The sequence below is a fragment of the Dendroctonus ponderosae genome, unplaced genomic scaffold (assembly GCF_020466585.1).
Source record: "Dendroctonus ponderosae isolate FM_Combo_2020 unplaced genomic scaffold, Dpon_F_20191213v2 Dpon_F_20191213_2, whole genome shotgun sequence".
In the NCBI taxonomy this organism is placed as follows: Eukaryota; Metazoa; Arthropoda; class Insecta; order Coleoptera; family Curculionidae; genus Dendroctonus; species Dendroctonus ponderosae.
The window spans coordinates 5,956,192-5,968,321 of record NW_026018165.1 but is presented as its reverse complement, the minus strand read 5'-3'; the positions used below and the strand labels follow the sequence as shown (position 1 = coordinate 5,968,321).

The 12,130-nt window shown below is 32.6% G+C and overlaps 1 protein-coding gene across 1 annotated transcript; it reads right to left on the bottom strand.

The window, feature by feature from the left end:
- Positions 1 to 1,741: 1,741 nt before the first annotated feature.
- Positions 1,742 to 11,742, bottom strand: LOC109538253 (SET domain-containing protein SmydA-8). Its single transcript, XM_019905401.2, has 9 exons — positions 11,504 to 11,742; positions 11,188 to 11,305; positions 10,884 to 11,097; positions 4,773 to 4,950; positions 3,493 to 3,653; positions 3,181 to 3,407; positions 2,956 to 3,115; positions 2,644 to 2,831; positions 1,742 to 2,074 (listed from the first exon to the last, which is right to left on the bottom strand). Exons 1-9 carry the CDS (start codon positions 11,516 to 11,518, stop codon positions 1,830 to 1,832), a joined length of 1,506 nt encoding a protein of 501 aa, XP_019760960.2. The 5' UTR covers positions 11,519 to 11,742; the 3' UTR covers positions 1,742 to 1,829.
- Between the last annotated feature and the right edge of the window lie 388 nt (positions 11,743 to 12,130).

The following is a 12,130-nucleotide window of genomic DNA, read 5'->3' as shown; positions in this document are numbered from 1 at the left end:
AATACAGAGACTGGTAAGGACTATCGGATAATCGATTTCCTTATAGCTCAAGGTCTTGAGCAAATGCAAGAAGCAGAGGCGGAAAATGAACAGCTCGCTAGAGCAGAAGAACAAGGAAGTTCTTCTAGCCCGTGTCCTCCCGAAGCACCTCCAACTCCTCCAAGTTAGTTGCTTATTTAAGGTGGCTAAAGCGGAAAATTTTAATTTATTTACTGTTTGGATCTTCAGAGTTGTTTTATTGAAATCGTCTGATGAAATTTAGGCCTGAAGTTATCTAATCTATTTTATATCATTCAAGTTGGAAGTGTAATTGGTGTACTAAGTGATTTGTCGTTTTCATGATTGAGTAGCAGTACTATTAGTAGTAGCAATGTTAGGACAGGTTTCACTGTTTTACTTGTACTTTAACGTACGGTTTGTTACAACCATTTAAGACGGTTTCTACAACCACAAGTAAAACACAGTGAATGTAAAATTTCTTGTTATCTCACCTACTCTATTGCACTCCACCGTTTAGTGTCACTCTAGTTAGCTGAAATTTACGATACTTTTAACTTGTTAGTCAGTGCATACATGGTACAGATTGAGATTTACTGGCTCATGTTTGCAAGAGTTTTGACACAAATTTAATAGCTTAACTCACCGTGTTCATGCTGTAATTTTAAGTACACTTTTACCATTTTCTTTTAAGGAAAGATTGTGATTAACTCGACGAGTATTGTTAAAGCTAGTTGAAAAATGTGATGGTAATTTTAGTTTTGTAACGTTTTACTCTTTCTAAAGACAATATTTTATACACATATATTCCTGTTTTTTGGCCAGAGAGGTAACGTGCTGATATACCGTATTTCCATTATACTTTTAGAGCACATTGAAAAAATCGTCTTTATATAAAAGTGCGCCTCTATAAATGTATTCACGTTTTCACTCTATAGGTCAGAAGCGGAAAGTTTCGCTTAACTCTTTATTCACTTGACCAATTCAACTTCTTATTCACAATGAATTTACCTTTAAATATTTGTTTTATTGTTAGGGCTGCTCACAGAAGTAATTTATAGTCTATTTGGACGATGTTGAATATTTCAACAGTAGAATGGTCGCGCTCGATCTAAGGTAAACATCGATGTTTTTTTTACAAGATTGTTCGATCGAGAAATTTACTTATTAGAATCAGCTGGGTCAACTGTTTATGAAAAGCTTACACGAGCCATCGCGTTAAGAAAATTCATTTTCGTGAAACTTCGTTTGCTCTGAAGTGTAAATATCATTGACATCTTACTTGACGAAAATTATGAAACGAAAAATGCGTATGTGCGAAAAGCTTGTATAAGCAAGGATTATTACTAAAATATGTAGGTAAACAGTTGGGTGATTTATACGAAATTTTATGCGAATGTATTGGTGTAATAATTAAACTAAAATAAAATTGTGATTAATTAATATGTTTCGAAAAAATGTTACTAATAATGTGGAATCATTTTCTGTTTTGAGAGTAGGTTCTACACTTGATTATGTCTTATCATTTCCACATGAAGTTTATTCGATTGAATTACATTTCCTTGAGAACATCGGATGTGGAAAATTTGCTTCTCAAGCCTAGTTATTCTAACTAGGTCCTAAATCACACAATTTGTCCTATTTCTGTAGGGTTTAATTATATGTATATTCAATAAATTGCCAAATAAATGTTTCTATGATGTTAAACATTGTGCGACTTTGATTGGCTTCATTGAAAAACCCATTTGTCCTGCATACACTTTATTAAAATAACTAAACTTCTACAATAATAGAAGAATACACTATTTTTTTCAGAAATAATATTACAGTAATTAAGCGGTATCAACTAACACATCGAAATTTTCTTTGAGTTGCTCATGAGCAGACAGTGCCATTTGTCCCAATTGTCCTTCTGGTTGACTGATAGGTTCGTTCTTAAGAATTTCCACAGCTTTTCCTAGTGTATCTATTGATTCCTGCAGTTTTGCCTTGAAATCTTCCTTATTTATCGCACCGTACTGGTATTGATGTCTTGCGTGAATCATTATAGGACCGTGTAATTCGTAGAGTGTTATACCTATTAAACATTCGATCAACTATTTAGTTGAAATATTAGAAATATCTATGAAACTACCTTTAGATTTTGCTTTATTTAATTACTTAAGAACCTAATAAGACATAAATTAGCTATCTCTAATTTGTTCAGACAAATATAAAATTGTTGGTTTAATTATTTTATTCTTTATGAAAACACGTTATATTTCCTTTATGTAATGCATTTAATATTTAGATATTTTTCAGTTTTTATTGGATTCTCCGAAGTTACACAATGTCGATTGCTAGTTTTAATATTTAGGAGTGTTTTGAGGGAATAACATTTTATTTTTTAATAAATAAGTAATGAAACTAAGCAATGAAGGGAAAATATCAGTAGTAAGTTTATACATGTTTGTGTAAACTCCTTCGTTTTGAAAACTTTTTCTGGAAGTAACGAATATTAGAGAAGTAAAGTAATAACGGTGTGCTTTTTAAGACGCAATTTTAGACCTTCCAGATCAACATGTCTATATGTTGATATCCATTCTTTGATGGATTATGCCGAATTCAAATAATTTTTGCCCATATTTTTATTGCTGGAAAACTTACCTCTGATTCGTGACAATCCAGGTTCTATAATATCCAAGACCTCCATAAGTTGTAGGCACAGTTCAATTTTTCTCTCTAAAATTACATCCGGCAAATCTTCCAAAGTGTATCCTTCAGTTTTTCCATACAGTTGAATTAAGGCGCTTCGGAAAGTTGTCATGTAGGAATTGTTTGGGTGCAGAACTGACCTGGTTAGAACAGACATAATTTATTCCTGGTAGAACTTGCATATACACATTTAAAAAAATCATATTTTCATTAAATTTGGGGCAGTTTCTTTTTATATTAAGTTAATTAATGCTTCAACCATACCTATATTTTCTGAAAATTGTTTCCCTCTGTTGAATGCCCTCAGGTCCTCCTATATACTCAACTTGATCAATTTCATTTTGAATAGCTGCAAATACCTTTCTCACAGCCCGACCGTTAGTTTTATAGTCGCAATGAGTACACTTCCATTCACAAGCATCATCTATCAGGAAAAAAATCAAAGCTATTCTCAAATCTACAATAAACAATTGAGGCGAAAGCACCTACCTGCCGTATTAGTGGAAATTATTACTCCATTATCACATCTTTGGCATTTCAGGCTGCTCATGTGCGTATCTAGTTCAGTAGGTGAGGAACACCTTGGGCATGTACAGTCGAAAAATTTGCTTTCCCTTAAAAATTCTCTTCTTACAAGTGTGGGCCATAAAGAGAAGGTGTAGCTGCTGAAAAGCTCGCCTCCTTTGGGAATATCAACTGCTGCTCGAACAGTAACGCTGTAAACATAACAACATAATTTATTCTTTAATTCTTACGTTCTTAATTCAGTTAATCGCGAGAATTTTTTAATTAAAAACTTACACACAATCTTTCAGTTCTCCATATCCATTACAATCCACAGCATGATGTATGTTGGATACGCAGTTGTGCGAGAGAATTGCTAATTTGGGAAACAGACATCTTATAGCATAGCAACTGGGGGTTCGTGCTTCAAAAGCGTTTATTTCTAAAATACCGCAAATCTAAAAATCGAAACTTGTTTATAACATGTAATATTAATTTGCCAATATGAAAAATGTGATAGCTTTAAACAGAATTCAACGACAGATACCCGTATAATATCGAATTTAGTACCAAATTGAGATTCATAGATATCGGGTTTTACACAAAAATGATTCTGTACTGACTGACTTCAGAATTAATTTAGCTTTATTTCATGATTTTGTTATCTATCTAAAACGATCTGAAATAATTGTTTTAATGAAATTTTGAAAAACATTCGTAAATCTGGGAAAGAAGTAGTAACTGGGCATTTATTTAGTTTTAAAGCAATCCCTTACTCAGCGGGCGCAGATAAAAGTAAGCAATTTAACGAAAGAAGATAGTAATACAGTGAAGATGTTATAGAAGCGATGAAACGGACAAAATTATCAGCAATTTAAATTGCTTTTACTAAATATTTCGACGAAAGAGAAGTTAAAATATGCCCCGGCAATAGAGGCTGAAATGTATTTTAAATTCGCTCAGAAGCAGTCAGGAAAAGTTGCAGAAAATTGAAAAAAAAAATCGTAAATTAATTAAACATTAAACATTTTCCCGGCTGTTTAGACAATTAGGAGATGAAATAAAAATTCTGTAATTTGTTCCTTTAAGTGTGGCAAACGTCTTGCAAAAAACTTGGCGATTTCATTACGATTATTTTACTTTTTTTACGGCACACTTATTTTAATTTTTGTGCTAATGCATCCCATGAGGTGTTTGCTGCTTAAGCCAGAAAAATAATCACATATTACCTTGTAATTAGAGTGAGCCAAAAAGAAAAAAAAAGACGAGAGATCATTGTTGAGTCCAATTTTTTTGGGTGAAACACCGATAAAATTTTGAGAGTTGAGGGTGAGGAGAATCAGCATCAACTAACTATTAGCCGGTAGATAATTGAATAAACTGTTGCAACGTATTTCACTAGAAAAATTAATTGATCAAATAATAACATTGAAATTGAATAAGAATTGAAACAAATAATTTGATCTTCACAAAAAGCTGCACTTATGATCAGTTATATTTGTGTCTATATTCGTATACAATACGACTATACTACGCACAAGAAATAATATAATGAAAAATGTAAGTGCTGAACCTACCAAATGAATTAGTTCTTCTGAGTATTTGTCCATCTTGCAGGGCCCTCGAATATATTCCACAATATTGTGCTGATTGAATTCCCATATAGGTCTGGACTTTCTTTCTTCATTGTGTGCCTCCATTATCGATATTTCCTCCTCCCATCGTTTCGGATCTCTTTCCTTCTCAAGTAACATTCTGGAGAAAACATACAATTGAACTAGTTTTTGGACAAGCTTTGTATTTTTTCCTGTATTGTATATTTTATCATTTTACCAGATCTACTTTCGATTGATTTGAGTTGACTGAATAAAATGTAACAGAAGTTTCAAAATTATTTAAGTAAAAATTGATTGTTTAAAACAATTTTGTTTGTCACAATTTGTTTTAGCCATTATTTTGCAGTACATATGGAGTACATTTGCAGTACCTGTGGATAAAATTATTTCCTTATATTTAATTGTAATTTTCCTTGGACAGTATTATAATTATGAAGTAGACGCAGCTAATAGTCAACGCACCCCGTAGCAAAATATCTTACTCCACCTCTTTCATTCACATGTCGTTTATCTTATTAATGAAAATTATGCAACGCATTTGCTGCAACAAAATTTCGGAAAATGTCGGATATTTTCCAATTCCGTGTAAAAAGTTGTTGAGTTTCGGAAAAACAAAGTTGTTATTCACTGTTTTGTGGTGTTTTTTTACCTGTGGTGCGGTTTTAAGCAACAAAAACGTGATTTTTCACTTGGGACACAGTCCGACGTTTGCTGTAAGCTGACATTAAAGTGTGGAGTTGGAGTTTAATGAACTTTTTTGAAGATTTCTTCAGGATTTTATGGTTGTATGGGACTATTCAAATTCAGAAATGGACAACTTAATGGTAAGTGCAATTTTTCTAAACGTTGACCTTTTAATGTCTTGGAACTGGATGTGATAGAAATACTCAACTTATGAACTAGAAAAAATGTTCGGACATTTATAACGCTAAAACTAAGGAAAATTGATTTTATCTTTATAAAATACTTGTTGTTTAGATTGTAAAATTTCTATAATACGTTGTTCAGTACACTATATCAACATTTAAACATTAAAAATATATGATAATGATAATGGGTACATCTTGAGAACTTAAACAGATGCTGTACAGTATTATGGTGATTCGATAGTTTTCTGACATTTATTTCAGCTGAGCTAAACGGTTTTTCCACGCTATTATCAGCTAAAGAAATTTTATATTTCATCAAGCTCTTTCCAAGTTCCATTGCCGTTCATCCAACTCCTGATATAATTTTACTAATTAAAACATGACCAGTATATTTGCATACTGTTTCAACTTCTCAACTGACGATTCTATTGACATTGTTCATAAATATCTGAAGTGCGCTTCGCAAATATTTTAATTTCGTGAATAATTTACGACAGCTTTGGAAATTAATTAATTCCATGATCAATTTTGAATTATTTAACGACTACTAACTTTGTTGTTCTCGTGTGTTCACTGTACCGAGAAATTCGGAACTATTCATCACAGGTTTCCATTACAAAAGGATTGAAAGCTGTATTTAATCCAATAAATCAATTTATTGAATGAATGCAAGAATTTTACGTTAACGCTAAATATTATTCGTTTATGTTGAGAATTAGAAAGCACATTTTTCGTGCCATAGCGTCTTAATAATGTATGACTAGGAAACTTTAAACGGTCTTCAAACTATATTATTACTATTTTTTCCTTGTTCCAATCAAGTCAGCGACAAGCAAATTAGTCAGTTTAATAGTCTTAGGATGTTGGCGGACTCCACATTATGAGCTCGCATAGTGGTTTATCTTACTTTGGGGGAATTTATGTAAAATAAATAGTTTATTTGTCGAAACAGTGTCCCAGGTCTAAGGGGTGGGGTTACCTTACGTCGTCAAAATGTAAAAATTTCTCAAAAATATCAGCAATCCATGAGGATATCCCAAGTTTTTCGATGTTATGTTATTACATTACTTTTCTAAATACAGAACTTTGCCGTAATTTAGCCCCTAAAACGAACACCCTTTATGAAATTTGCTCCACATGCAGGGTGTTTAATAGTCCGTAAAATGTTCACTAATTTTATTCATCATTTTCACAGATTTTTCAATAATTCGAAATTTCAATCTAAAATTATTTTTCAAGTTTTGGTTTAATTTGAAAGAGAAAAAGTCTTATAACCTTCATAGTGCAGAGTATTGTTTTGAAATACAAAAAATAACATTGATTTATTGCGAAGCATAATCCAGTTTTAATTAGCTACTTTACTAACTAGCTGGCTGTATTGAAAAAAATACTTGCAGTTGATTCGTTTTCGCAAAATTGTAAATTAGGTACGAAAATATGCCTGAAAAATACTTGTATTAAAGCTTCCTGCAAGGAATGCAGTGACTTACTAAACACCCTAGTAGTAGCTTTGTACAATGATGCAAGTTAGGTCTGGGTAACTCAGTAAATTTTTTGGACTTGTTGCGCCAACCCAACGCATTGGCGCAGTAACTCAGTTCCGTTGCTGGGAAAATGTGGATGACCATTTTTTAGTTGTCTTTAGATTTATTTTAAGGACCATTTATTAATAATGTTTTTAAAATTGCTTCAATTTTTCAGCATTTTCAGTTTTTGCAAAGTTACTCTTTCTTCTACATGCTCAATTTTCTAAAGTTTCACTTAAAAATACAGGCAATCTTTAGGTATTTTCTGTGAAAAATTACAATATAAATTTTATTGGAACACTCGCCTCCTTCGTCGCCTAATAAACGGTTTTGAAATCCCTATCCAGCTTCGAACTTGGGACAAAAATGAAACAATTTTCTATCAAAAAACGAACAGAGTATGCGAAAGTATAATAAATTATTTGGAAAACGCGTCACCCTTTCTCTGAAGACTACAGAGTTTGGAAAAAATATGTTTTTTTGGTTTGGACTGATTTTTTTTGCTTTATTTTCTACTTAAAAACTCTATTTTGTAGAGTTTCACTTAAAAATTGTGACGATCTGAGGGTCTTTACGCGCAAAATTACAAGATAAATTTATAGCTTTGTAGGAATTTTACGAAAACATTTTTCATCGTCGATTTTTGGACAAAAACGAAAATAAAATTCTACCGGTTATCCCCGAAAACTGTTAAGGTTTTTTCGAAAACTGATCACAAAATTAAAAGTTTTTAATCAAAAACGTACAAACCATTATTTTCTGATGATTTTCTTCTTTTCTGACAGCAATGTGCTCTTTTCAGACAAAATTGACGAAATTAATTTTGCTAGAAAATTCGCCTTACACATCGGTTTTCAGGGAACTTTGGAAAACCCTTTTCATATTAGATTTTGGTACAAAAACCAAACAATTTTTGTCAGTTTTTTACCGAAAGTAATTAAGATTATATTCCAAACACCACCAGCGAGCAAAAGGTTACAAATAATTATTTGGGAAATTCGCCGCCAGTATGACTGAAGATTTTTCAAGTCTTTAAAAGTTGAGGACATTCCAGTTTTAGCAAAGTTTATATTAAGCAATTCTTTCTACGCAAAAACGCATTATTTTTTAGTTTTACTTAAAATATGTCCTGACAATCTCATGTATTTTCCGCGAAAAGTTGTAAGATACATTTTATTGGTTATGGTACTCCTTCGTCGATGTGTAAAAAGTTTTGAAATCCACCGAACCCTTTCCAGCTTAGAATTTGGGACAAAAATCTAATAATTTTTTCTATGTCATTCCCAAAATATTTCCCCGAACTGAAAACGCAAAGGTTTACAATCATTTAGTTAGAAAACCCTGCGACACTGAGGTTTCTTAATTTTAGGTCAACACTGTCTCTAAACAGCAAAACCGCGTTTTTTCCTACCGCTTTACTGTAAAATACTGGCAAACTGAATGCTTATGCTAAAAATTTGGAGATCGATTTTACAAGAGAACTCGTCGACTTTCTTTGGACTCAAATCTGTTGCTGGGAAAATCTAGATGATCTTTTTTTTTTAGTTGTTTGAACAAAGTAGTAAAACGTTACTCAGAAAAAATGTTGATGTTTTTTTAGATGTAATTCCAGTCTCTGGTCCCGTAAAGCTTTAATCCGCTTTAATAAATGACTTATTATTCATTAACTCGTTAACTCAGAGAGCCGCAACAACACAATAGCGCAACTTAACACAGTGTTACCCAGTCATAATGCAAGTGGAACTTTTCGGTATTAATTTATGCGCATAGGCATTCGAATTCGGTTTGTTGTAATAAATCGGAGCCTCACCTTGATATTGAGGGCATTCGTTCTATCTATTATATTTTATTTCTTGCTATGATTTTATGGTACGGAGTGTTTCACTAAAGCTATGCTTGGGCAATATTTTGGTAGATAGTAAAAATGAAATATTCAGGTCTGAAGAAACAGTGAGGAAATCCTGGAGAGGCTAGAGAACCATTGAAAATAAATATCAAATATTTAAATTTGTCCGAAAAATTCTCTTATCCATATAAATTCGGAAACATCACTAGAAAGCTTAATTAATCAATTTTGGTCTCATTGATATGCCTATCTACATATAAGAATGGATTGAGTAGGTATTAGAAAATGTAATCAATTAAATCTGTATAATTCCGAAACGACGTATTTGATTTTAACAAGCGTCAGCTTTTAATCCAAAGTAGCATTGTAATAATAAGTAAGTGAAAGTTCAGATTTTATACGGAAAACACATTCAACTATACTTAACTTACTTAATTATGAAATTATAATTGAAAACTAGATTAAACTTGCATGGTCAAACGTTCCTTTCAAATATCTTGATTTCGTTAAAGTGTGCAAAATACATATTTGTAATTATATTTTGACTTATGTTTATATTAAAGTTTTACTTTACGGCACATGAACTTAAAGACACCATATTAGATCTATTTTGCAGTCATCTTTCTATCATTACCTAATTGATTCCCTCTCTTTTAATCTCCTCAAAAAATCAGGTTATTGACTGGTACAAAAGCCTACAGAATTACTCAATTTAAAAATTCGTTTTATTGTTATCGAATACATTCCCACAGAGTCGAAAAAACGGTCGAAAATTTACATTTTGTCTGGGAAGTGTAATTCATATTGAAACTGGTGAGTTTCATGTGTCGTAGAAAATAATCTCTTTCTGACGTTTCACAAGCACGAGCGACGTGCATCTTCAGAGGTGCTTATGTTTGAAAGTTTTCACTGGGTAGAGCTAAGCTTTCAATCGAAAATACCTTCTGAGATGCAAGTCACTCGTGCTTGCAAAACATCACAAAGTAATTATTACTCACGACGCTTAAAAGTCGAAAAAACAATACATTTTCAGGCAATGGCCACGAAACCCTTATTGTTTTAATTGATATTGCTATTAAAAGGCCGAATTATTTCTTCATATTTAATTTTCTCGATTTCCATCCGGCAACCCAAGTTTTCACGATAAAGTAAAATACATTTATTTTAACCTGTTGCAAGTGGCGCCTATAAATTTGGTTAAAAACTGTAATGTTTCACTACACATTATGAGGAAAAAATCCAAATAAGCTCAAATTAACTACCATCGATTGAAGCGTTTAGACGTTTGATTGATTTAAATTATTAATTTTTCAATAATGCAATTGTCTTTTATCAACATTGATCGTTGTAGCTCAATTTTCACTCATCGAAGTATTATGCTACACTTTTTGAAATATTATAGAATCGAATGCAACCAATTGTTTTTATTCTCTCATGGAAGTTGTTTGAACTTGAAAGTCTGAATAATTGTTTAGTGCAATCTCTGGTGTTTAATGGTATTCTCGTGGGCTTCTGAAACATTTGATGAGGAAATTATTAAATTTTAGCAAACGCTACTTTATTTCTCAATGAACCCATGGAAATACCATGTATGACTGATAACTGATATACATTTTTGTGCTCTCAATAGACTTCACATAGTCTACGTCAAAGACCTCAGGAGAATGTGACAAGGAAGAATATTTCTAATAATATTTTAAAACAAATTACTTTCATTATTTATTTTTCTCTTCCATTTTCTTGTTCCGCAGTATAATGTTTCGCGTCCGGAATGTAACAAAGGTTTCAGTATTTCCTCAAGCGGCTCTTTCCAATATATTACGCGCATTACCTTAAAGGTGTTATGCATTCGTACTGAAGACAGACATCAGTTGGATCCTCGACGGTTTGAAACTTGACTTTAGCGTTGGAAAATACTTGACATTCATTTTCTTTGTGCACTTTTAATTGTTCACACTCCGGCCCGCAAACCGGCCATGAGCACGTGGAACATAAGTAGGCACAATCAACTGGACTGTGGCATCCCAAACATAAGCATGAACTATCTGAAATATAAATTGTTTCGTTTCTGTTAGGAAAATGATTGATACAATGATGTACTTAGACAAATATTCTAAATAAAAAAAAATCATTACCTGATTTGGGTCCATATGCAAATGGAGTTTCGCTGAATATCACATCACCAGGTTTGAGATCCTCACTAGCCACAGCGTACCGGCCGACAGTTTCACTTTTTTCTACTTTGAAAAGCTCCTGGAAATTAACACTGTTTAATGCAATATTTATTTACATGAAAACATAGCTAGTGTGACAGGATTTTCTCCTATGCTAGATTTAAGCTGTTATTACAACCAATGGCTTTTTTGAATTTTAAAAACCGACCTCAAGTCCTACGTTTTTCCCTCAGCAATTGAAGCACAAATTAAGAATTATTAACTTGTTAGCGCTTACCTTATTCTCACTCATAGCGTTTGACTGTTGTTGCTCAATAAATTGCACTTATATAACTTTCACTAAACTTTTCAATCCCCTCGCGGTTGCAAATAGCATCAACAAGCAATACTTTAAATTACAGGCAGCAAACTTTTAATTACGAAAACTTCCCTTGGTCAATCCAGCTGACTAGAGCAAGATTGTTTTCGAAACTCAAACACGTTTGCCATTCGATTGCTTATATCGCTTTAAATTTAGATCCAGACAAAAATAGACGGGTCTGGAATATCGTCGAACCTTAGTTGCAATCGTTTCATGGGTTCTAGAAAAAGTTTTCTCGTAGAAAAAACAAACAGTTTGCCACATAATAGGAACAGGTGTCAATGCGTTGTAATAAAGCCTGAGTAACAGAATTTTGAAAAAGAAGTGTGGTGGATGATTCCGGTTTAATCTTGATAACTTCGAGAATCAATAGACGAAGTGAGAATAATGTCGCAACGTATTAGTAATAATTAAAGCTCGGATTTAAAGGCAAGAAAATTTGAAGAACAAGGCGCCTATATAGGCAAGGATTTTTTTTAAAAAAGGCAGACATATTGTGATATAGGCAGCCGCCTATAACTATAGGCAAGTGCCTTATCGTGC

Bases quoted from the DNA above. Each gene is read 5' to 3' on its own strand.
- LOC109538253 (XM_019905401.2), bottom strand. The intron at 3,408-3,492 runs GTAAGTTTTTAA...TTATGTTTACAG, and splicing joins GGAGAACTGAAAGATTGTGT to CGTTACTGTTCGAGCAGCAG. The intron at 2,832-2,955 runs GTATGGTTGAAG...TGTTCTAACCAG, and splicing joins ACAATTTTCAGAAAATATAG to GTCAGTTCTGCACCCAAACA.